The sequence below is a fragment of the Cavenderia fasciculata genome (assembly GCF_000203815.1).
Source record: "Cavenderia fasciculata unplaced genomic scaffold Scf_ET2XIPL01COFD4-5, whole genome shotgun sequence".
Lineage (NCBI taxonomy): Eukaryota > Evosea > Eumycetozoa > Acytosteliales > Cavenderiaceae > Cavenderia > Cavenderia fasciculata.
Genome location: NW_004457695.1, coordinates 3308593 through 3331748, shown reverse-complemented (window position 1 = coordinate 3331748; position 23156 = coordinate 3308593). Strand labels below are relative to the sequence as shown.

Sequence of the window (23156 nt, the reverse complement as noted above, 5' to 3'; positions counted from 1 at the left end):
TTGGATATTATTATTGATAATTTAATAAGCTTTAATTGCTTTTCTATAATAGGTTATTTGTCTATCTCTTAATTCATTAATACTTTCTTTTATCCTTGTATTCATTTCCAATTTAAATGCATCATTGAATTTGTGTACTTTTTTCTTTGATACTATTTGTACACTATTATTATTAATATTATTAATGTTGTTGTTGTTGTTGAAATCTTTAAAGGTTGATAAACATTTATCAATCTTTAAAATTGATAATTTTGATTTCAATCCAATATTGTTTGAATTAACTAGTGATTCAATAAATTCTTGATTTGTTAAATTAAATTGTACATTATTATTAGTATTATTATTATTATTAGTATTATTGTTGGTAGAGATGATGAAGAGGATGAGGATGAGGAGGATAGACTTAAATATTGAATAGATTCATTATTTTTAACTAAACTTTTAATACTACATTGAATTTGAATGATTTTTTGGTCAAGTTGATTTAGTTGGTCTTGGGGATAATCAATGAGTGGTGTTGTTCTTTCATTGTCATCGGTGATTCTGGATGGTTCAATGTCTTGCTCGAGACTATATGAGAACCGTTTGATGGTGTGGTTGGACTCTAGATACTCGAGTAATGGGATGGAGACAGAGTGTGACGCGAGGATACGATCGTTGAATGTACTCATTGAACTGGGTGTACTGTCTAGAAGTGGAGTGATGGAGAATTTAAAGTGGGAGAGGACGGGTAGTGAATCAATGGCAGTGACTAGATCCTGTGGATCGATAAATTTAATCGATCTGATGGCTAGAAAGGTGAGTTGTTTCAACGTCGTTTGAATCTGTTCAAACATCTGACTGACATGTAGACGTGGTTCTTTATGATCAATAGTCGGATGTAGATTGTTGATATAGAGTGAAGTTAAGTTTGGAAATTGTGGAAGTGTAGATTGTACCTCATCACTGTTGTTGTTATTTGATGAGTCGACAGCAACTATTCTATCATCACTACCTTGAAGAATATGTTGAAATGGATAGAGAAAGTCATCGATACGTAAACGAGTCAATAACAACTTGTTGGGTATAAATTGGAATAATTGGGCTTGGTAGAATCCAGCTACATGGTAATCACGGTGTTGTGGGATGAGTGTAGTGTTGCTCTTGAATAAATTCGATGAACCAATTTCAGGTCAGCATCAATATTAAGTTTGAATTTTATCTGTTACAGAAATACAAATACAAATACAAATATAGATCTATACAAAAGAATAGATTCTTTAATGGTTAACCGCAAGTCAATAGAAAAAGGAATCTTTGCTCGAGTTGATGATGATCGTCAATTCGCTCGTTCGGGTCGCTCGTTTTAAATGAATGATCGCTGCTGCAGTATACTCGCGACACGAAAATTTAAGGGCTCATTCCAGTCTGCTAACAGTCCCTAAGAGTCGGTGTAGGCCTAAAGGGATGCCGAGTCATATGACTTTAACCCTCTCCACATTTAATTGTTGTTGCCCCTTAAAATACAACCCATTAACCAAACCAAACCAAATTGCCACCGAGGCATAATTGCAACAAACTAACCATCATCCTCCTCTTTTTGTCGATTACAATTTGTAAGGATATTTATTCTCTATTTATTTGTTTTAAAGGTTGGAGGCTAGGGGGATGATTATTTAAGAAGGTTAACCCTTCTCTTCATTATTTTTAGAGGCAAACCAAACAAACAAATAATATTTGTATATTTTTTAATCTTTTAGGCATAAATATTTTCCAGGCGACCATTTGTAAGTAATAGAAAGTCATCAATTATCTTTGTCTCATATTAATTTTACTTCTATTCTTTTTGTTTTATTTTTTATTTATTTCATAGTTCAAAATGAACAAATTATATTTCCAAATCAATTTAATTATTTTATTATTTATTTTCTTTTTATCCAACAACTGCATAGTACAATCATATGAAATCTCAAAGATTGAACAAATTGAAAAGACTCTTTATATTCATTTCTCACCACAACATATGATTTGGTTCAAGAGTGAACTTGAATTTAATGGATCAAAATTGGATATGAACCGAACCGAACTGAACTAATAGAAGGCATTGTTGGGCACATATATACAGATCGCATACAAATATCTATGATTTTTATTTTTGAAAAATATCTTTGCGCGACTCACCTGAGCCACCCGCACAGATAAACAATTATTATTATTACTATAATTGTTGATCTGATATTCTTTTTAATTTAGCGTTATAAACCTTTGCAGCTGATTTCTTTTTGTATAATATGATAGAAGTTGATGCAATTGCAATTGCAACCACACCACCAATAACAACGCCTACAATAATCTTCCACGTGTTCGATTTGGACGAGCAGTCGCCCTCTGGGTCTGAATTGATTAAAAGGTCAAATTGTGGGTCGAGAGTTGCTTTGTTGTTAAAGTTGGGAATGAGTGTAATGATACTGAGTATTTGTTTTGGTTTATCATTATTATTATTATTATTATCAGTTGATAGTTGTACTTTATATGATATCTTTCTGGGTATATCATCCAATAATGCACGATTGATTAATTTACCAACGACAAACTGATCGTCTCCAACATAGACTGATGTAAATTCTGTTGAATTGGTGACAATGTTATTATTAAAATCAATATCCAATTCTCCACATCCATCATTTAGTTGTGGTTGTGTAATATTGGTTATTAATTCAAGAGTATTTAATCTACCATCAAAATTCCAACCTTCAATATCAATCGTATATTTCATCGACCCAACATCAAGATAAAATAATTGACCTGCAAATGTCAATGGTATCTTTGATTGTGATTGGCTGTCTGTTGTTGATTTAAATTGTAAAAAGGTGATATTGACTGAATTGAAATAACTATTATTCGAGGTCATGTAAATCCAATTACTTTGAATAAATGAAGTGTTGTAGATTGATGTTGAATTTGTCATTGTCCAGTTGAGTGTTGTCAAATCCAATATCTTTACAATGTTGTCGTCAATATCAACCTCTTTGATTTGAGAGATTACAAATTCATAAAATATGTTTTTGTTGTTGATTATCACCTCTGGGTTTGATGGGTTTGGATCGACATTAGTTCCATTACCACCATTCCCACCTTGATCGGTCGTTTGATTTTGACAATAAATACCAATTCTATTTTTATCACATAAACATGTACCATTTATACACTGACCAAATCCATTACAATCAACTGTATTATTAACTCCATTCTTATCAATACAAGTTAAATTATTTGGATCTAAAAATAAAACAAATAAAAAAAAAGAGTCAATAAATGTCATGTGATTAATTATATTTTTGTAAATAATACAAACATGTTAAAGTTGAATTAAATAATGTCAAAGTGAATGGATCAAATTGAGTAGAATACATTGTAATATTGAACCCGTAAAGAGTATTTGATGTCAAACCAGTCACAAGACACTCTGTAATATTAGGACCACTACACCATTCTACACCACCACTTATTCCTCCTCCTTGATAAGGATAAAATAATGTTACTGAATATTGTATGTTACCAGGCATTCCACCACTACTATTCCATTTCAATCCAATGGTTTCATAATCCCTACTAACATTTACCAAATCAATTGATGGAACTAATTAATTAATTATTAAATAGAAAATGAATTAATAAAATATTATTTTAAAAAATGATTGAAGGATACAATACAATTATAAAGAGTAAAAGAATATACTCGATTGTCAACTGAAACGTCATTTTGAACCATGACTTGAACCTGGTATGGACCACTTGGATAAGTAATATTATATCCGAGGACCGTGTTGGCTTGTGGTGGCACGGTCGATGTAAAAGGGAATTCTGTGATGGTGAAAAGGTATAATGACGAGTTTGGAATACCACCCTCTGAAAAGGCTTCGATTTGTAAAGTGGCGGTACCATACTCATCTTTACGTTGAGTTGCTTTTGGTGACAACAAAGAGACTCGTGGATATGTGACAAAACTGAATGGCAAGATGTTAGAGACACGAAAGTCTTCGAAAATCTGTACCGTCAAATTATATCGAGTGGCTGGTTGCAAAGGTCCAATCGAAAAGTTGAGAGATATCCATTCGTTAAGAGGTTGTAACACGACTCTACTATTTGATACATTATTAATATTGCTTGCATAAATTGACCCACTAAAAACGTCAATACCAACTTTATCAAAATTTACTTTATCAATCTTTATATCTAAAATAAAAAAAGAATTAATTAAATAATGAATTAAATTAAATTGTTTAGTTGTTATTTATATTTACCTCCTTGATAATAAATATTGATTGGACCTACTTCTAATCTAGTTCCATCGTTATTGGCAAACCCGATAATTGTGTAGTTACCAGGTTGGTATAGTTTAACAGTTATGATATTAGTGAGTGGCAAGGCGGTGTATGTGGTTGTGTTGAGTAGTTGGTCGTTGTGTATGTTGAGTGAATAGGTGGTTGGTCCAGACCCCATTCCAACAACCGAGAATTGATATGAAATGCCTCCAGACACTGCTTGACGGGACATTACTAGATTGGTAATGGGCAGCAACAGTTCAACGGGATACGGACCAAATAAATTGGTCTTACCGAAATTAGTCACCCCAACCGTGAGACTGACAATCGAACCAGGTGCAAACCCATCAATAATACATGTTGTCGTATAGTTGCATTGATAATGTGTGATTGTCTCAGACGGTGTAATCGATGTAACAATTTGATAAACATTCAAATTATCGAATCCTCCAATTGTCGTATACGATAAATTCATCATTGTAGTTGTTACACTTCTCTTTATCGCTGCAATCTTTGGATCTATAGAAAAAAAAAAATTAGCAAATAAATAAATTAATTAATTATTATTATAATTATTATTACATACAAGCAGGAATATTAAAATGGGGGGTTGTTATTTGAGGGCCTAGTAACCCGTTGACAAGGTCAGTTCCATGAGCACTGATTTGACAACGTCCGGTAAAGTTGGCACTGAGTCCTGTGATAGTGACATTTTGCCCGAGCTTGTACACATAGTTTGTGTTGTAGGATATGCCGTTGATGTCTTCCATGACAACTGCTACATATTGGTTTGATAGTTGTTGATATGGGAATAAAAAGTTGATAAACTGGATTCGGATGGCATCGTACCCGAGTACAATGACACTGGGTTGAGTAATAGGGACTGGTACGATGACTGTCGCATTCATTTTGAACGCACTTAAAATCTTGACTGGCTCTGGTGTATGGACAGGACATGCAAGTGTCCAAGTAGTAGGGTTCCCACTACTACTCATTATATGTCAATTGAATCGAAGACAACGTACCATCACCCGACAACAGGTTGGTGTATTCCGTATCACCAAATGTACATGTGTTTGGTAATACCACCTTTTTCGATACTCCAAACGATCCATTATCATTGTTAATAGAGTCACATGTTCTAAATAAATTAAAAGTAAAAGTAAAAGTAAGGAAGGATGATCATGATACTATATATTATAAATGTGTATGTGTACATACGGATCACCATTTGAAAAGGTAGAAGGGATAGTTTCATAGTAGAGGAAGGGAGGTGAATTGGTGATGGGTAGTTGAGGGGGACCTATGCTGAATACATAGTTCTTGGGGATAAGTTGGTTGGGGTTGGTGGTACAGTACAAACCTGGGTTGTATGAGAATTGAAAGGTAGTGACGAGGGGGTTGAGACAGTTCCAACTAGCATACTCGTTGTAACTGAACAAGATAGTGTTTACAATGTACATTGCAACGCTTGTATGGTTGGGATAGTTGTAACATTGACCTGGTAAGAACGACACAACCTTTTCAGGGTAGCCCGTTGGGTATTGGTTCATTGGACAGTCAGCAGGACTGAATACACGCATATTGATAAAGAGTGCTGTCGAACCTGTTGATGTTACCCTCGGTGATGCTGTATAAGTATAGTTTACTTGACCTGATACTAGTAGTGCATTGTCTCTATTACTGATGATCACGACTATGATCGAAAATAGAAAAAAGAGTGACTTGTTGTTGTAGTTGTAGTTGTGGTTGTGGTTGTTGTACAACATTGCTGCAATGTTATGAATGATAGTTATGACCAACAGTAACAAGCTGTCATCTTTATAACAGGCTTACAAATCGTCGTCGTCATGATAATAATTGATTATTAATACGATTCCGATAAATATCTACCTAAAACAAAGATTTTAATTATGAAGTAAGGTTATTAGCGTGAGATGACCATCTTTTGGGTTCGATTTTTTTTTTTTTTTTTTAATCATTTTTTCCATTGGCACTTCATTTTGGAATTACGACTAAGTCAATTTTGATCAAATATTTAATTTTAAAAAGGTATCATTATTTATATTGGTATGAACTTTAATTTTTGATGAATGATCATCATTTTAAAAGTTAGTTTGGCTATTTATTTATTTATGATCAACAGAATGGATAGATGACTCTAGAAACCTGGGATAATAATATTGGATTTTTCAGGAATAACATTATCGATAGTGAATTGCTTGGTGGATTGGTTAAAGAAGATAAAGGTGGAGAGGATCTTGTTGTCACTGGTTTTAACAAGGATAGAGATGGAACCATTAATCTTGTTGAGTACAAATGGTTGGAAAGTATTTTGATATTCTGGGTTGAGATCCTTGTAGATGATATCAACCTCACCATTGTCTAGGTTCAAGATAGACACTGTAACACCCACACCATTCTCCAAGACACAAAGGTAGAGTTGACCGTACAACATAAAGAGTTGTTGGGTACCTTGGATTTGGCGACCTGGAGTAGAAAGGATCACTTGCTTTGAGGTACTTCCCAAAAGAGAAAACTCACTAATTCCAGTGATATCACCAATCGAAAAGTGGACATAAAAGTAATCAATACCATCAAATGCAGAGGTTGGAACAGAGTTGAATTGTGCAGTACGATTTAATTGTGTTGGTCCTAATGCAATTGGTGTCCTAACAGAAATAGAATGGATAATAGAGAATGGTTAATATAAATTAGGATAATAATCATTTGGTTCAAAGTAAAAAACTATACATAATTGAATGGATAATCAGTGTCAAAGCTGTATGGAAACAAAGCAACGGTTTCAAATCCAGTTCCAGCCAAACCTGGGAAATAAGCAGTGCTGGTTTGTTTCCAGAAATATCCAAATGGTTGATCAGAGAATGTTGGTTCATTTAAAAAGTTGGTTGTTGAATTAAAGGTGTTGATAAATTCATTTGTCTATAAATATAAATTAATAATATTAAATGATATGATTAATAATCACAATTTCTTCTTTCTAGAATGAATAAAAATCAAACATACATTAACATTAAAAGTATAAATTTGAAAATTTGTACCATTGGTGGTAAAGAATGAAACAAATGGATCTGCTGCTTGCATGTACTTGAGGATTTTAACACCATCATTGTTGGCAATTGATTGGTTCTTGAGAACTTGACCTGAATAAATATCAATTTCAAGGTATTCAATGCTTTGGTCTGGCTGTTGATTGAAAACCATCATTGGTGATGATTGACCATTCTAAAAAAGAAGGAATCCGGAATATTAAATGATTAGAGATATTACTAATGAATATAATCTTATAAGAACGTATACATACAATGATACCAAGGCATAATATTAAGAAGAGAGTTGCTAAAATAATTAATTTCATTTTGACTGTAAAGATATGAATGTCTAAAAGAACTGTGGCAATAGTTTCAATCTCAAGGGTCGACTCTTAAATACCTGAAATGATGACCCCAGGACTATCATTGGAACGTAATGACCAAATAGATTTAGAGAAAAATATTTAAATGTATAACTCTTTGCTCATGAAGGTTTCTATAAAAGGAACAAGCATGATATCAAAGATATTTTTTGCAAGGATATATGTTTATTAAATTTAATTAAATTTTTGGGTGGTACGAAGTTCCAACCCTCTTTTTTCTCTTTATCTTTTGTTTATTTTGATTCTGATTATCTACTTCTTTATTCATCTCAGATAATTATCTATATAAATATGAATGAACAGAACCAAAATGAACAAAAGAGTTCCCGAATATCAACCATGGCTACAAGAAAATAAAGACTATCAATGAAGGTACCTTTGGTATTGTATGTAATTAATTAGAGAGGAAAATAATAATAGATATAGATATCAAGTAAGTGATGAATGATGAATGACTGACATTGTTTTGATTATAATATTGATTGATTGTGAATGTAGATGCTGCAGATTGTAAAGAAACAGGTGAAAGAGTAGCATTGAAAAAGATATAGATTATTGAAAGAGAATCACAAGGTTTCCCAATTACATCAGTTTGGAGAGATTAAAGTAACAAGCTTAAACATCCTAATCTTGTTGATATTAAAGAAATTGTAATTGGTAAATCATAACAAGTTAAATATTATACGTATGTACGTAGAGAGATAGGTATAATTAATCATTTAACCTTTATTAGTATACTGATCTCTATCTATATTTATTAGTATATTGATGATGTAAGATAAAGCCATTCTTGCAATCAGAGATTAAGACATTGATACCAAAACGAAGGACACAAGAATGGAAGTCGAAAGATATTACAGATATAAGAATACTCGTCCATTAATCATTACAAACAAAATAAGATATCTTAACGGAGGAACCAACAGTCTTTCCTTGTACAAATCAGTAGAGACAACACACACCAAGAAACATACCAACGGGCGTATCAATTATATGTTTAACGTGTATAGCTCGTACTGTGGTCTTTCAGGACAGAAATAATCATCTTATAATTACAAAGGTTCATCATAAAATTAAAAAAAATAATAATAATCATTAACAAAATATAATAATGATAAAAATAGCAATAATCATAATAATAGGTAATATGTAATAGAATTCAGCCAATCCGAAAAATTGTTAAACAATAATAACAATCGTAGCACAAAAGCAACACTTGCAGATTCCCACTTTAATTGGACAATGAAACAAGTTGGTGTCACAATATGGTTCAGAGAAAACCTGCACAAGCATTTATATTACAAGATGGATATGTTTGCATCAGAAAACAGATACACCAAGGATGCGCTACTACTCAACAAAATTTGTCAAAGAGTATGGAGGCTCCACGGAAACAATGTTCGTTGGCCTAAAAAAAAACTTTAATAATTAAATTAAGAATAATAGTATTAATATTAATAATAGGAATATCAATGGAGAATATTAATATAATATAATACGATTAAATCGCCTTCTTTACCTACTTCGATATAAGCAATCATATTTTAAATTGATAAAAATTATTGATTTTATTATTATTATTATTATTATTATTATTATTATTATTATTATTATTCCTTATTTTTTTGATGCGAGATACTCTTCGATCTCTTTTTTATGACGTGATAACATGGCTTCCAAGTCCGAGTTTGGTTCTTCCTTGGCTGGGGTTGGTGTGTCGCTTGGGAGCGTTAAATTAGAACTGGCAAACGAAGTGTTGATCAATGTTGTCATACTATTATTTTTTGTCGGCGATGAATCCAATCCATCAGATTGCAGCAGCCAGTTTCCAATTAATCCTAATTCATTCGAAAGGGTTCCTTTGTATGCCTTGTCCATCAGAACAACATCAATCGCTTTATTCCAAAAAGTAACACGCGATATCTTTCCAAGATATTGAGCACTTGGCCCAAGTTGCAAACATTGTCCAAACTGCAGGGGGGCAGAGTTGTTAATATTCATAGCAGAACCAGAAACACTGGCAACAAGTGTTGTGTCAAAGTAGATCATCATCTGATTGCTCTGGCGAACACACGCGACAGACATATTAATTCCATTGAGAGCTGGTGATTGGATTGACTGAAGAACTTTTTCGTTGGACCCAGTATCGGTAACAAATGAGATAATTCCACCTGCTCCAAGGGTAATTCTAAAACCTCCATTACCAGCACCTCCTGCCATGGGTTTGCGGCTGACCAGAGGTCCTATTGAAGAGGCTTGTATTAAAAAAGTCACAGAGAAGTCATTTGTCCCTACATTGTAAGCGGCGATCGAGGGAATTGAAACTTGGCCATTTTGGAAAATTTGAATACAATTGGTGGCCACTGGGGGTGTGAAGTTAACATAAGCATTGATGGTCCCGTTGTTTGACATTGAAGATGTATCAAAACTATCTTGAAGGAAGTTCCAATATCCAACCAAATTGGGAATGGATTTTACATCTTTCTGATTCAAGTTTTGGAGTTGTGTAGGATCAATGGCAGCATTCCAAATTGCCATGTTAGACATCACGCCACTGAACTGATTTGGGGTTGGTGGGTTTTGTCCAAATGTCATAGTTGTTGTGTTGGTAACGTTGAGAGGGGTGGTTGTGTTCATTTGCGACAACAGTTTTTGATCCAAATAGATAAATAAAACTCCAGATTTTCTAACACATGCTAGTGTGTGCCATTGACCATTGGTCACGCCAGGGGCTTGGGTTTGTAGGAATGTACCAACAGTTCCATCGTGAACGATAAAATCAATTCTGCCTTGTTTGAGATCGATTGTCCATCCTCCACTTCCAACTCCACCATTTATTCCCTTGCAACATACAATAGAACCAGAGGCTGTTGTTTTGAAGGAAACAGAAATAGAGAAATCATTTGTTCCAAAGTTGTATGCTGGGATGTGAGGAACCGAGACCATTCCGCTCTGTGAGAATATTGCTCCTCTTTGTGGATCATCGACCTCTTGTGGTGAGAAGAAGACAACCCCGTTGTCGATCCATGATTGGTTTGGATCAACAAGAGTGGTACTTTCAAAAGCATACATTGTGATATTTGCATAAACAGCAGATGTAGAACGGAATTGTCGGATTGGTAACCCATTAGAGAGAGGGGAGGCGAATACTTTTCCGATTGACCCAGTATTTGTCCAACCATCGCCAATATTTGGATTTACTGACAAAAAGTAGAGCAACGGGGCGTCGTTTTGACCATTCCAAGTTTGTGGCTTTGTGAATTGGTAGAGGGGGACCCCGGCAATTGGACTTGAAGAGGGCAATATTTTCCAAGCCAGTGTTCTTTTACTCCACTTTGCACCCATTGCTGGTGAGGTTGTGTAGGCATATTGGAGTTGGTCACCAACTGGGGTACTGAATCGGTACACAGGATGAGGTCCATTATGGGGGAATGGACTCAAGAAAACGAGGTCTGATCCATGGGATTCTCCTTTGAAGAGATATGGTGTTGCCGGATACAATGGATTGTTTGATGCCTTGGCTATTATTTGTGAATATAGCATTGGTGAGCTATTTTGATTGAAACCATCCAAGAGAATACCGGTTATCAAAGGAAGGAATCCTGAAGTAAGTTGTGTTGTGTTGAATTGTTTTTCTGATTGAACCGAGAATAGACCATTCATAAAATTATCAAAGGAATCTGGAGAGATTATACCTGGTCTGACCATTTCGAATGCATAGGAGCAATCGAGGAGAAAAGTAATGGTCACGCCCCAAGGAATATTGACAAAGAGTTGTTGGAGTTCATTGGATGTGAGGGAGTAATCGGTACGATATTGGTAAGTTTGTGGATCTTGAATCAAAGTGCACAGACCATATGTGCTAACTCCATTGATCGTGTTGACAAATGATCTACCAGAAAAGACTATGTATATAACATCACCTTCTACGACATCCTTAACTAGCCAGTTGTTGATTTGATCTTTGATGCAAATGGTGGTGGGACGGCAAACATAAGTCCCATCGAGTGAAACTTGAGATGTATTTTCGGTCAGGACACGTATGTTTTCTTGTTTTACATATCCGCAATTGACAAGGGCTCGGCAGTGTTCTTGGATAGAGAAGTCTACTCCTTTGATGGGACCAGCTGGATTGTCATTGTACGATACACCAATCAATAGTGCCTTGACGATGTTTCCAGAGGAAGGACGTTTCGTTTTCCAATAAGCTGGCTCGTTCATAAAAACGTTCCCCAAGGGTTTGGACGGGGCAAGTTTTGATATTGGAGTTGCAAGCTGATGGTAGTTGCTGAGCAATGGAACATTGAGCATTAATGGTTCATCTGGGATTTGACCATAAATAAGTGGTGCTTTTAAAAGGGATGAGGATTGAATTCTTGGTTCCCAGGATGCCACACAAACCTGGGCATTTTCATGGAATGATTCATAAGCCGAGCCAGGAGTGGCCCCTTTTGTACCAATGACTGAATATGATGTTGATGGACCCACTTTCACAAACTTGGATGCACCAATCAACGAGAGGGATATTTTGATTATATCCTTGAACTCTTGACTAGGGTTGCCAATCGATTGTTGAACCGATATGAGTACAAAAGTACCGATTTTGAGATCTTGAATGAAAAACAGGAAAAGTCCCCATTGTTTATCATCATTGGCTGTATCAAAATGATATTCTTGTGTGGCTCCTGTTATATGGTCAACTGTAACGACATTGAGTCCACTGGAAGGCGATGATAGTTGAGATTGGCCATTTACCATGATACGAGAAGCAGTGCTTGATTGGGCCATTGATGTAACACAGAATGAAAATCCAGATCCGGTAAAGAGTGATTTAATGGGAAATCGAGTATTGCATGTGGTTGGCAAATAACTGTTTTCAGACATACACTCGCTGATGACTCTTTTGTCTCCGGTAAGTTGTTGGCCTACAGTAGATATGATACAATATGACTGTGATGTAAATGATTTAATGAGCATACCTCCAAGGTAGTTGACAATAGTATCAACACCATTTCCAAGGTATTGCCCGGCTGGTCCAACTGTCGAAAGAGCAACTATGGTCCCTGTTGGTAGAGCTTGGATATCGGCTACGAACTTGTTAGAGTTAAACGAGTCAGTTGTAGTGTCGTAGTTTTTAGCACTTGTAATAGTGCCGTTCAATTGGTTGATTGTCAAGACGTTGAGTCCTGATGAAAAAATATTGGTTCCATCGACAATCTGCTTATTGATCATAAATGAAGAGTATCCATATCCTCCACCGGGTAAAGCCTATTACAAAACAAAAGGTTAGTAAAATAGGAATATAGAATGCTGATAAAAAAAACAAATGATACTTACACTGACCGATAGGTTATCAATTTCGATGAATGGTTTGATTGGCTTTGTGATTTTTCCAAAGTTTGAAAAAAGAGTGACTGGTCCAGTGTTGGATATGAGTTCGTTTGCCGTTCCAACGGCAGCTCCTTTTCTTCCAATCAAAGCATAGGAGCTTGATGATACGATATCATATGCAAACTCTGATCCAATGCTTTCGAGAGCGGTCAATAGATCCGAAGACATTGTGATGTTTGGTCCAGCAGAGTTGAGCACTGAACACACAACAACTAAAGATCCAACTGAGATTTTGTCAACAATGTCATTAACCATGTCTCGTGATCCATCAGTAGTGCCAATATTATAATTTTTGATAAAGTAAATATGTCCATCTATTTCACTGATAGCACACATCACAAAACCATTGACCAATGGACCTTCCAGAGTTATTGATACACCACCAACATAAATGTAAAATAATGATTCCATTCCAACTGGTGTGCTACTTTGGTTCGATGACATAATAGAGATATTGATGTCGTCTGCAACTTGATATGAATAGGCACCATTGCCAAATTCTTCAATTTGGATAAAAGAAGATGTTGATGGTGAATTATGGTTGAAGGTCATTTCTGCGAAAATAGAATCAGAGCCTATTCTTTTGATCATAAACCAACAATCGTTTGAGGGATTGGAAGAGTATTGAGAAATGAATTTGCTCCCAATCTTCTTAAGGCTTGAGATGGCATTTTGTTGCAAATTTGTCTTTGCCAAATTGAGTCCTTGAGCAAACACCATGATTAAAGTATGGTCGGCAAGTGAATCGATGAATCTTGATAGAGATTCTGAGGAATTAGAGTAGAGATTGGAAGTTGGAAAGTTGAACACTTTTGGTGGGTATCTAGTTGATAGATTTTGTAGTTGATAGAACACTAGAACATTAATTCCATTGGCAAGACCTGGAAGCCCACCTTCACTATTTGCCAAACAATAGTCTAAATAAATGTTTGGGTCTCCAGTTGTTGAATTAAATGAAGCCATAATCATCTTCCATGAAGTTTTTCCACTAAACCTCATTTCACCCTCTGCCCAAACTTCGTTGATGGTTGAGTTACCGAATGCTTCACTGGCCATCCCTGGAGATAAACCCTTGTACCCAACCAAGCAATAATTTGGATTGTTTGTTCCAACAATAGATATCTTTGCAGCACCCAATGAAGATAATGCTCTACAAAGAGCTGCACTCGGTTGAGATGGTAGTGAGCCGATACTCATGAGAGCTACTTGTTTGCTGCTTGGTACTTTCTTGATTAGTTGGATCAAGCCATCGATATCCTGGAACGAGAAATGCGAGAATTCAAACATTTTTTTTAAGGGAGATTGAGGAGAAACCCATATGTTGAAACCTTCTTTCATTGGGAACCACCATTCTCGTCCTGTATAACGAAAAGTAGATGTTGATGGTGTCCGAGAAACGATCTTGACAGGTGATGGCATGAATTTTTGTTTTAAACTAAATATTAAAGAATATAAATATCTCTTCAATTCTAAAAAACTAAATCAGAAGATAATTACGTGTAAATAAATTATTAGACAGTGTATAGCTAAAAAAAAACTCAAGAAGAAAAAAAACTGTTGGATCAAAGTTGTCGCGGAAAATTAAAATTCAAAATTCAAATAAACATGAGAGTCATACCCCAAGCAATAAATAAAATACTTACCAATTATTCTTTTATGTCGTAAAGATTAGAAAGAATCTGGTGTTCTTGCTCTACCCTAACCCCTAACCCCTAACCCTACCCTAACCCCAATGAACATCTTAAACACGATTGCAACTCTATAGGTTTGACACTACCAATTGTATGCATTGTCTCTTCTGGTAGATCGTTGGTCGTGTCAAACCTGTAGGGTTTCTAGACTACTACTTCCATCGGGAAGTAAGTAAAGACAAAGGAAATGTATGTTTTATTTATTATTTAAGAATCAATCAATCAATCAATCAATCAATCAATCAATCAATCAATCAATCAATCAATGTAAACCGGTGAGGTCTGTCAATTGGTCAAGATGTCTTTCCGATAAGACACCAGCCATCATATCACTCGGTGATCCAACATAGGTAAACTTTTTCAAGTGTCCAAGTGATGCAATATGTCGTTTGTCATAGGTTGCTTCAACACGATCAATCGAAGTACACTTGATTGCAAGTTCTGTGATGGAAGGTAACTTTGACAAGAGATAGAGTATACATCTCATCTCTCGTGTATCCCATCTACCAAATGGATGAAGGTGTAGTCTTTGTAATTGTTTGCATCGTTCCAAGTATACCAAACTTTCACCAATCCCACCATTATAGAGTGTCAAACGACGCAGACTATGTGATACAGCATCCAGTGATGAAGATGGGTGTAATATTGGTTCCAGTGACATTGGTAATTTAATATCCTCACATTCAACAAATACCTTTAATCTTTCAACTTGGTTGGTTGTATATTTGTTGTTATTATTATTTTTATGATTGTTGGTGTAGAGTTGCAACGATTGATTGAATAATGTTAAAGGTGATTTTGGGTATCTTGGGCCTACTTTGCCCACCAAATACGATACCGATGTATTTGGGATGATATATCTAAACGACTTGACCGATACAGGTATAATATATCTAAACCAATATGAACAAACCAATGACAAATACAAATAATTAACATATTGATTAAACTTTTTAATTGCTATCGTTTGAGGTGGAGATGTAAGAGAAAGATGATCATTCAAGTTGTTTTTGTTATTGTTATTATTGTTGTTAGAACATGTTGATGTTGGTTGTTGCAATAAAGATATTATATATTTTAAAATGTAATCAGGTACATTGATTTGATTGTTTTGAATAGGTTGAAGGGACTTGTTGTTGTTGTTGTTTGTCATCTTTTGAACCATCCACAGCTTCTTTGTATTATTTGGTATACAATGAGTCAGGTAAGAAAGATCACTCAATCTTTAAAGAAAGAGAGAAACCTATCATCCATTGTAAAGATATTTCTTTCACAAATGAGATATTTAAAAAATAATAACAATGGAATACAATTGTTGGTCTCTTGCAATAATAATAAATTTATTTTATTTGATTTTTAATTTATAACATTTGAGCTTGGGCAATGAATTGAACATCTTGATGATGTGGACCAATTCTTTTAAATTGATTAGCATCCTCTTTTACTATTCTTTTCATCTCCCATTTCCAAAAGTTGTTGGATTTGTGTACTTTTTTCTTTGGTACTAGTTTGATCTTTTGATTATTATTATTGTTATACTTGAAATTAAAACTATTTACATTTTTACGATTATTTTTAATACTATTATTATTAATATTGTTGTTGTTGTCTTTATCTTCATCATGATGATTATGATTAAAAGTTAAACATTTATCAATTTTAATAAATTGTAATTTTGATTTTGGATTAACCTTTGAATCAGAGGAGAGATTGCAATCGATGAGATGAACTAGGGTATTTAAAAATTGAGGAGATAATAATTCTAAATTGGTTCCAAGCTTTTGTCTATCTACTTCTAGATCTTCCGATGATATTCTACCAATGTTTGAAGACAATGATATGCGTTGCATAGATTCAGAGTTTTTGATTAGATTGGTTAGACCATTTTGTAGGTCATTGACTTTACATTCTAGTTGACTTATTTCATCGGATACGTAATAGTTACTCTTGTGTAACTGACTTGGTACTATTGTCTTGATAGTGATTGAATAATGCCCTAATGGGGTATACTGACGGACCGTATTCATTGTCCAAGGTAAACGAGAATCGTTGGATGGTTTGGTTGGTTTCAAGGTACTGCAGGATAGCAAGACTAATTGAAGTGTCGGATGAGTGGATGATCATTGTACCAGATTCTTGTTCACAGTCCATTCTTGGAGTAGTCGCGTATTTAAAGTAGGTGAGGTATGGAAGTGCGTCGAGTGTAGAGATGAGTGTTGGAGGGTGAATCATCTCGATTGACTTGATAGCAAGCGACTGCAACGTCGTGATATGGCGCACATCATGAAGCAGATGGTTGACCTGGCGACGAGTATATGTGCCAAGCAGTCTCTCAATATAGAGGTGTGTGAGACTACTCAACGCATGCCATGGCAGATACGTGAATCCCTGTGCAGAAGACACACTCTCTTCTATATTTGTATCTGTCTCGGCCGGACTGATAAAGTTCTCCAAATGAAGACGCTCCATTTTAGCAAGTGATGGGATAGCCTGTATCATTGCCGATGGTCGTAGTCTTGAATTAACTGCAATCAGTCCATTAAACTTTAGTTTCAAATCAACCAAGTTGGACATTGACTTGAATGCACAAGGTGTCATCAATCCTCTCAACTGATCGGTCGGCGACCCTATAAATGTAAACTTTTGAAGCTGACCCAATGCCGATGTATCTTTATCGCATTGTGCTGTCATTTCAGTCGATCTACATTTAATAGCCAAGTCTGTCAGTGTTGGTGTCTGCTTTAATAGTGCAAGCAAGATGTCACTATAGTTTGCACGCCACACTCCGACTGGATAGATCACCAGTCTCTCCAACCTGGTGCACTTTGACAAGTTTAACAGCGTATCGTTAAACTCGATATTATACAATGTCAACCGACGTAGATTCACAGACAACGCAGCCACCGATGCATCATAATTCATGATAGAGTTGATACTAAGTGGAGGTGTATCCATACTCTGACGGTATTCAAGTGAAATGTATATCTTTAATGATTCTACCTTGTTTCCACTGTTGTTACCACTATCAATGACAATATTATTATTTCTTAGATACTGTTGTAATGATTGATTAAATTGTTGTAGAGGTGATCTTTTGTATCTGGCAATGACATTCTTTCCAAATAGTTTGATGTGGTCTTGTTCTTGAACGGCTATTGATGGAAGGACATAGGTGTATCTATCCATCGACGATGGTATGATGATTCTAAACCAATAACTACACACCAACGACAAATGTAATATAGAGTGTACATTCATTCTACCATCATAAAGAGTGTATGCATTACGACTCAAGTCAATATCTCCACCATTATCCTCTAATGAATCATGTAAACATGGTGAAATAGAATGTTGTAAACACCTTAATATCTTCTTTACAATATAATCTGGTAAACCAAGTTGATTATTATTAATTATATTCTTATTAATTGTTGTTATTGTTGTTATTGTTGTTGTTGATTGTGTCTTTTTAAAATTAAAATAATAACAAGGTTGGTGAGTACCAATGACATTCATTCATTCATTCTCTTTTTGTCTATTTTATTGTAATAAAAAATATGTTATTTATTTTTGATATTAGCTTACTCTCTCTCTAGAGTTAGCACTATCCTAACCTTTGGGACACCACCAATTTTAATGATGATCATCAATTGATTTACTATTAATGTTTTAACAAATAATTATTATTATTCTTATTATTATGGCTAGTACTACAGATTGTGTTTATTTAATTATTTATATACCATTTATAATTCCTGCTGTTGTTTCCTATTTGGTGATGATACCAACATGTTGGATAGCATATATTTACGATGCCATTGAAAGAAAGTTTCCAAAGATATGGAGATTTCTTTTCACCATTATTACTATGGGTGGTTTGGCCAATGGATTATCGGATATAATGTTGATCGTAGAATCTCTCATATCATTTACCCACTACCTTGGTTATAATGTACCTATGGGTGCATCATTTATATCATTTCGTTTAATAATATCAATAGTAGGATCATTGTTGGCTTCAATTCTATTTAGAATGGTTTTCCAAAAGAAAATTACATCTAAATTTATATACTTTTTAGTTAGTAGTAGTGTTTTTAAGGTAAATCAAACAATCACAATAATCAAAAAGATAGAATATAATATAATGCTTATTAACTATCCTTTTTTTTTTTTTTTAGCCAACATCAATAATATTTAAATTGATTTATTATATTAGAGTAATTAGAAAAGGAATTAAAAACAAACAATTATCATCATCATTTGATTCAAATATAATTAGAGAAGAAAAGAATTCAAATGATCTTTTACAAGTACCTCCATTCCTTGATTTCGTTTATATTAGTTTCCCACTAAGTATTATTACGTTGGTCGAGTGTAGTAGAAACAGCTTTTACTTGGGGTGGAGGTAACTTTTGGAAGATGTTTAAATTGGTCTCTTTTGGATTTGAATTTATAAATTCATTGCATGTTGGTTTCTTTGTCATGCCATCACATGATCCAAGCTTTTTCTTTGGTGGATCCCCAAGACCAACCTTTTCATCAACTACTTCCTCCTCTAATCAACCAAAAGATAAAGAACCATTATTAAATGAAGAAGGAGGTGTACCTGATTTAAATCAAGAGTATTATTATACACTTGCCTAAAAAAAAAAATACAAACTATTTATTAAATAGATAAATAGATAAATTCTAAACATAAAATAAAGATACATATATATAATTAATTACAAATTGTGGTTTGGTTGGATTGGATATTATTATTGTTAATTTAATAAGCTTTAATTGCTTTTCTATAATAGGTTATTTGTCTATCTCTTAATTCATTAATACTTTCTTTTATCCTTGTATTCATTTCCAATTTAAATGCATCATTGAATTTGTGTACTTTTTTCTTTGATACTATTTGTACACTATTATTAATATTAACAATGTTGCTGTTGAAATCTTTAAAGGTTGATAAACATTTATCAATCTTTAAAATTGATAATTTTGATTTCAATCCAATATTGTTTGAATTAACTAGTGATTCAATAAATTCTTGATTTGTTAAATTAAATTGTACATTATTATTAGTATTATTATTATTATTAGTATTATTGTTGGTAGAGGATGATGAAGAGGATGAGGATGAGGAGGATAGACTTAAATATTGAATAGATTCATTATTTTTAACTAAACTTTTAATACTACATTGAATTTGAATGATTTTTTGGTCAAGTTGATTTAGTTGGTCTTGGGGATAATCAATGAGTGGTGTTGATCTTTCATTGTCATCGGTGATTCTGGATGGTTCAATGTCTTGCTCGAGACTATATGAGAACCGTTTGATGGTGTGATTGGACTCTAGATACTCGAGTAATGGGATGGAGACAGAGTGTGACGCGAGGATACGATCGTTGAATGTACTCATTGAACTGGGTGTACTGTCTAGAAGTGGAGTGATGGAGAATTTAAAGTGGGAGAGGACGGGTAGTGAATCAATGGCAGTGACTAGATCCTGTGGATCGATAAATTTAATCGATCTGATGGCTAGAAAGGTGAGTTGTTTCAACGTCGTTTGAATCTGTTCAAACATCTGACTGACATGTAGACGTGGTTCTTTATGATCAATAGTCGGATGTAGATTGTTGATATAGAGTGAAGTTAAGTTTGGAAATTGTGGAAGTGTAGATTGTACCTCATCACTGTTGTTGTTGTTGTTATTTGATGAGTCGACAGCAACTATTCTATCATCACTACCTTGAAGAATATGTTGAAATGGATAGAGAAAGTCATCGATACGTAAACGAGTCAATAACAACTTGTTGGGTATAAATTGGAATAATTGGGCTTGGTAGAATCCAGCTACATGGTAATCACGGTGTTGTGGGATGAGTGTAGTGTTGCTCTTGATCTTGATCGACTCTATATTGACAAGATGTGAGAATGATGTTTTGGACAACAGTCCCCTTGTCATCCCATGCATACTGCAAATCAAAGTAAGCTTGCGTATGTTTTGGTAGGCGAGCTGTGTCGACACGCCAAGCTTCATATCGACCGACAATCCAACCGCCGTTTTAATGGCCAAGTCGTTGATGGACGGTGTCTTTTCCAGCAGACGTACCAGACCCTCGCTATGTTGTGGTATCCATCGTCCGGTCGGATACAAACACAGTCTCTCCAACTGCTTGCACTGCGACAGATTCATCCAGCTGTCGTTCCACGAGACATGGTACAATGTCAGTCTCTTTAACGTGTCGCAGACCGACCCCAAACTAGCATTCATGTCCATCAACGCTTCCATAATATAACAAGGTGATGCCTCTGTAAACCCAGGTATAAATACCTTTAGTTCTTCAATTTGACTCTTTTTCTTCTTATTCTTCTCTTCTTCATCTTCTTCTTTTTCGTTGTCTTGTCGAACGTCCTTTATAAATCTTTGTAATGATTGGTCATAGTTTGTCAATGCAGACTTTGGATATCTAGTGTAGACACTCTTACCCAACAACTTGTAACTATGGTTTTGGTAGTTTGAACAAATGATACGATGCACCTTGACCGACGACGGTACTATATTCTTGAACCAGTAACTGCAGACCAATGACAAGTAGAGGTAGTTGGAGTAATGGTTGAGTCTTGCATGATGACTGTCCAACAATGCTCCTCCCCCTCCTCGTCCTCCTCCACCAACCACATAATCTATCGATTCATTGTATGTACTGTATTGTAGTATATGAATGATATGTTTTACTATCCAATTGGGTAGATTCAGCTGATTGTGATGAATCACCTCCACCTCCTCTCCGTCTCTATCTTTTCTTCTAAAACTATTTAAATATTTCCACATGACTATAGATATAGATATAGATATAGATAGATAATAATAACTATTCTATTATCTCTTCACAATAATCACAATCATCTTTTAGTAATACTTTGGTGCAACGATAATTTTGAAAACAAGAAATAAGATTGAATCAATTCGATGAACCAATTTCAGGTCAACAAACACACCAAAAGAATATGTCAGCTCCAATTACACCACAACAACAACAAGTGTATATGCAATCACCAGCTCAAGTACAAGCCAAAGAGGCAATTGAGCGTGTAAAGCAAGCCACTTTATGATCAATATTAAGTTTGAATTTTATCTGTTACAGAAATACAAATACAAATACAAATATAGATCTATACTTACAAAAAAATAGATTCTTTAATGGTTAACCGCAAGTCAACAGAAAAAGGAATCTTTGCTCGAGTTGATGATCGTCAATTCGCTCGTTCGGGTCGCTCGTTTTAAATGAATGATCGCAGCAGTATACTCGCGACACGAAAATTTAAGGGCTCATTCCAGTCTGTTAGCAGTCCCTAAGAGTCGGTGTAGGCCTAAAGGGATGCCGAGTCATATGACTTTAACTCTCCTCCACATTTAATTGTTGTTGCCCCTTAAAATACAACCCATTAACCAAACCAAACCAAATTGCCACCGAGGCATAACAACAAATTAACCATCATCCTCCTCTTTTTGTCGATTCCAATTTGTAAGGATATTTATTCTCTATTTATTTGTTTTAAAGGCTGGAGGCTAGGGCGATGATTATTTAAGAAGGTTCACCTTCTCTTCAAATTGATCAATTATTTTTTTTAGAGGCAAACCAAACAAACAAATAATTTTGTATATTTTTTTATTTGTATATTTATTATTATATTATCTTTTTAGGCATCAATTTTCTAGGCAACCATTTGTAAGTAATAGTAATAATATAAATTTTCTTTTTTTCTCTCATATTAATTTTACTTCTATTCTTTTTGTTTTATTTTTTATTTATTTAATAGTTCAAAATGAACAAATTATATTTCCAAATCAATTTAATTATTTTATTATTTATTTTCTTTTTATCCAACAACTGCATAGTACAATCATATGAAATCTCAAAGATTGAACAAAATGAAAAGACTCTTTATATTCATTTCTCACCACAACATATGATTTGGTTCAAGAGTGAACTTGAATTTAATGGATCAAAATTGGATATCAAACCATACTGCTCTCAAAATGGTATTTCTCCAATGGTCTGCCATTTAGATTTTGTTCCAGGTATGAAAGAATTCTTTTAAAATATCAATTTAATTCATCATCTCTCAGCTTTTACTAAAACTCATTATTTTTTCAACTATTATTTAGAATGTGATACAGTTAGATTGTTTGGTACTCCAGGAATAGGTTCAACCAATTTAAAATTTATGAGATCATTTAATTGTACATCGACTTTGTAATTCAATTCACATATATATTCTTTTCATTAATTTAATAATAGTTTAAATAAATATTAAAATTTAAACCCGGCAATAAAG

At 34.4% G+C, this 23156-nt stretch overlaps 8 protein-coding genes across 8 annotated transcripts; 3 read left to right on the top strand and 5 right to left on the bottom strand.

The window, feature by feature from the left end:
* Positions 1-21: 21 nt before the first annotated feature.
* On the bottom strand, positions 22-5212 carry DFA_08894 (uncharacterized protein; the record flags this gene model as incomplete). Its single annotated transcript, XM_004356324.1, has 7 exons — positions 22-402; positions 435-1140; positions 2199-3258; positions 3335-3619; positions 3694-4215; positions 4284-4823; positions 4891-5212. The coding sequence occupies 7 exons, from the start codon at positions 5210-5212 to the stop codon at positions 22-24; spliced, it is 3816 nt and encodes a 1271-aa protein (XP_004356377.1).
* Positions 5213-5486: 274 nt separating this feature from the next.
* Positions 5487-8528, bottom strand: DFA_08893 (uncharacterized protein; the record flags this gene model as incomplete). The annotated part of the gene is made up of 7 exons (XM_004356323.1): positions 5487-5494; positions 5668-6000; positions 6474-6959; positions 7133-7247; positions 7332-7550; positions 7630-7664; positions 8465-8528. The coding sequence occupies 7 exons, from the start codon at positions 8526-8528 to the stop codon at positions 5487-5489; spliced, it is 1260 nt and encodes a 419-aa protein (XP_004356376.1).
* An 829-nt stretch (positions 8529-9357) lies between these two features.
* DFA_08892 (uncharacterized protein) lies at positions 9358-14418 on the bottom strand (the record flags this gene model as incomplete). The annotated part of the gene is made up of 2 exons (XM_004356322.1): positions 9358-13008; positions 13078-14418. 2 exons carry the CDS (start codon positions 14416-14418, stop codon positions 9358-9360), a joined length of 4992 nt encoding a protein of 1663 aa, XP_004356375.1.
* A 666-nt stretch (positions 14419-15084) lies between these two features.
* DFA_08891 (uncharacterized protein) lies at positions 15085-18338 on the bottom strand (the record flags this gene model as incomplete). The annotated part of the gene is made up of 5 exons (XM_004356321.1): positions 15085-16045; positions 16191-16360; positions 16382-16898; positions 17203-17523; positions 17689-18338. 5 exons carry the CDS (start codon positions 18336-18338, stop codon positions 15085-15087), a joined length of 2619 nt encoding a protein of 872 aa, XP_004356374.1.
* A 184-nt stretch (positions 18339-18522) lies between these two features.
* On the top strand, positions 18523-19466 carry DFA_08890 (uncharacterized protein; the record flags this gene model as incomplete). The annotated part of the gene is made up of 3 exons (XM_004356320.1): positions 18523-18921; positions 19001-19175; positions 19201-19466. The coding sequence occupies 3 exons, from the start codon at positions 18523-18525 to the stop codon at positions 19464-19466; spliced, it is 840 nt and encodes a 279-aa protein (XP_004356373.1).
* A 124-nt stretch (positions 19467-19590) lies between these two features.
* Positions 19591-21648, bottom strand: DFA_08889 (uncharacterized protein; the record flags this gene model as incomplete). The annotated part of the gene is made up of 2 exons (XM_004356319.1): positions 19591-20724; positions 21148-21648. The coding sequence occupies 2 exons, from the start codon at positions 21646-21648 to the stop codon at positions 19591-19593; spliced, it is 1635 nt and encodes a 544-aa protein (XP_004356372.1).
* A 176-nt stretch (positions 21649-21824) lies between these two features.
* DFA_08888 (uncharacterized protein) lies at positions 21825-21929 on the top strand (the record flags this gene model as incomplete). Its single annotated transcript, XM_004356318.1, has 1 exon — positions 21825-21929. The coding sequence occupies one exon, from the start codon at positions 21825-21827 to the stop codon at positions 21927-21929; it is 105 nt and encodes a 34-aa protein (XP_004356371.1).
* A 176-nt stretch (positions 21930-22105) lies between these two features.
* DFA_08887 (uncharacterized protein) lies at positions 22106-23135 on the top strand (the record flags this gene model as incomplete). The annotated part of the gene is made up of 6 exons (XM_004356317.1): positions 22106-22179; positions 22450-22476; positions 22522-22546; positions 22638-22899; positions 22987-23074; positions 23120-23135. The coding sequence occupies 6 exons, from the start codon at positions 22106-22108 to the stop codon at positions 23133-23135; spliced, it is 492 nt and encodes a 163-aa protein (XP_004356370.1).
* Between the last annotated feature and the right edge of the window lie 21 nt (positions 23136-23156).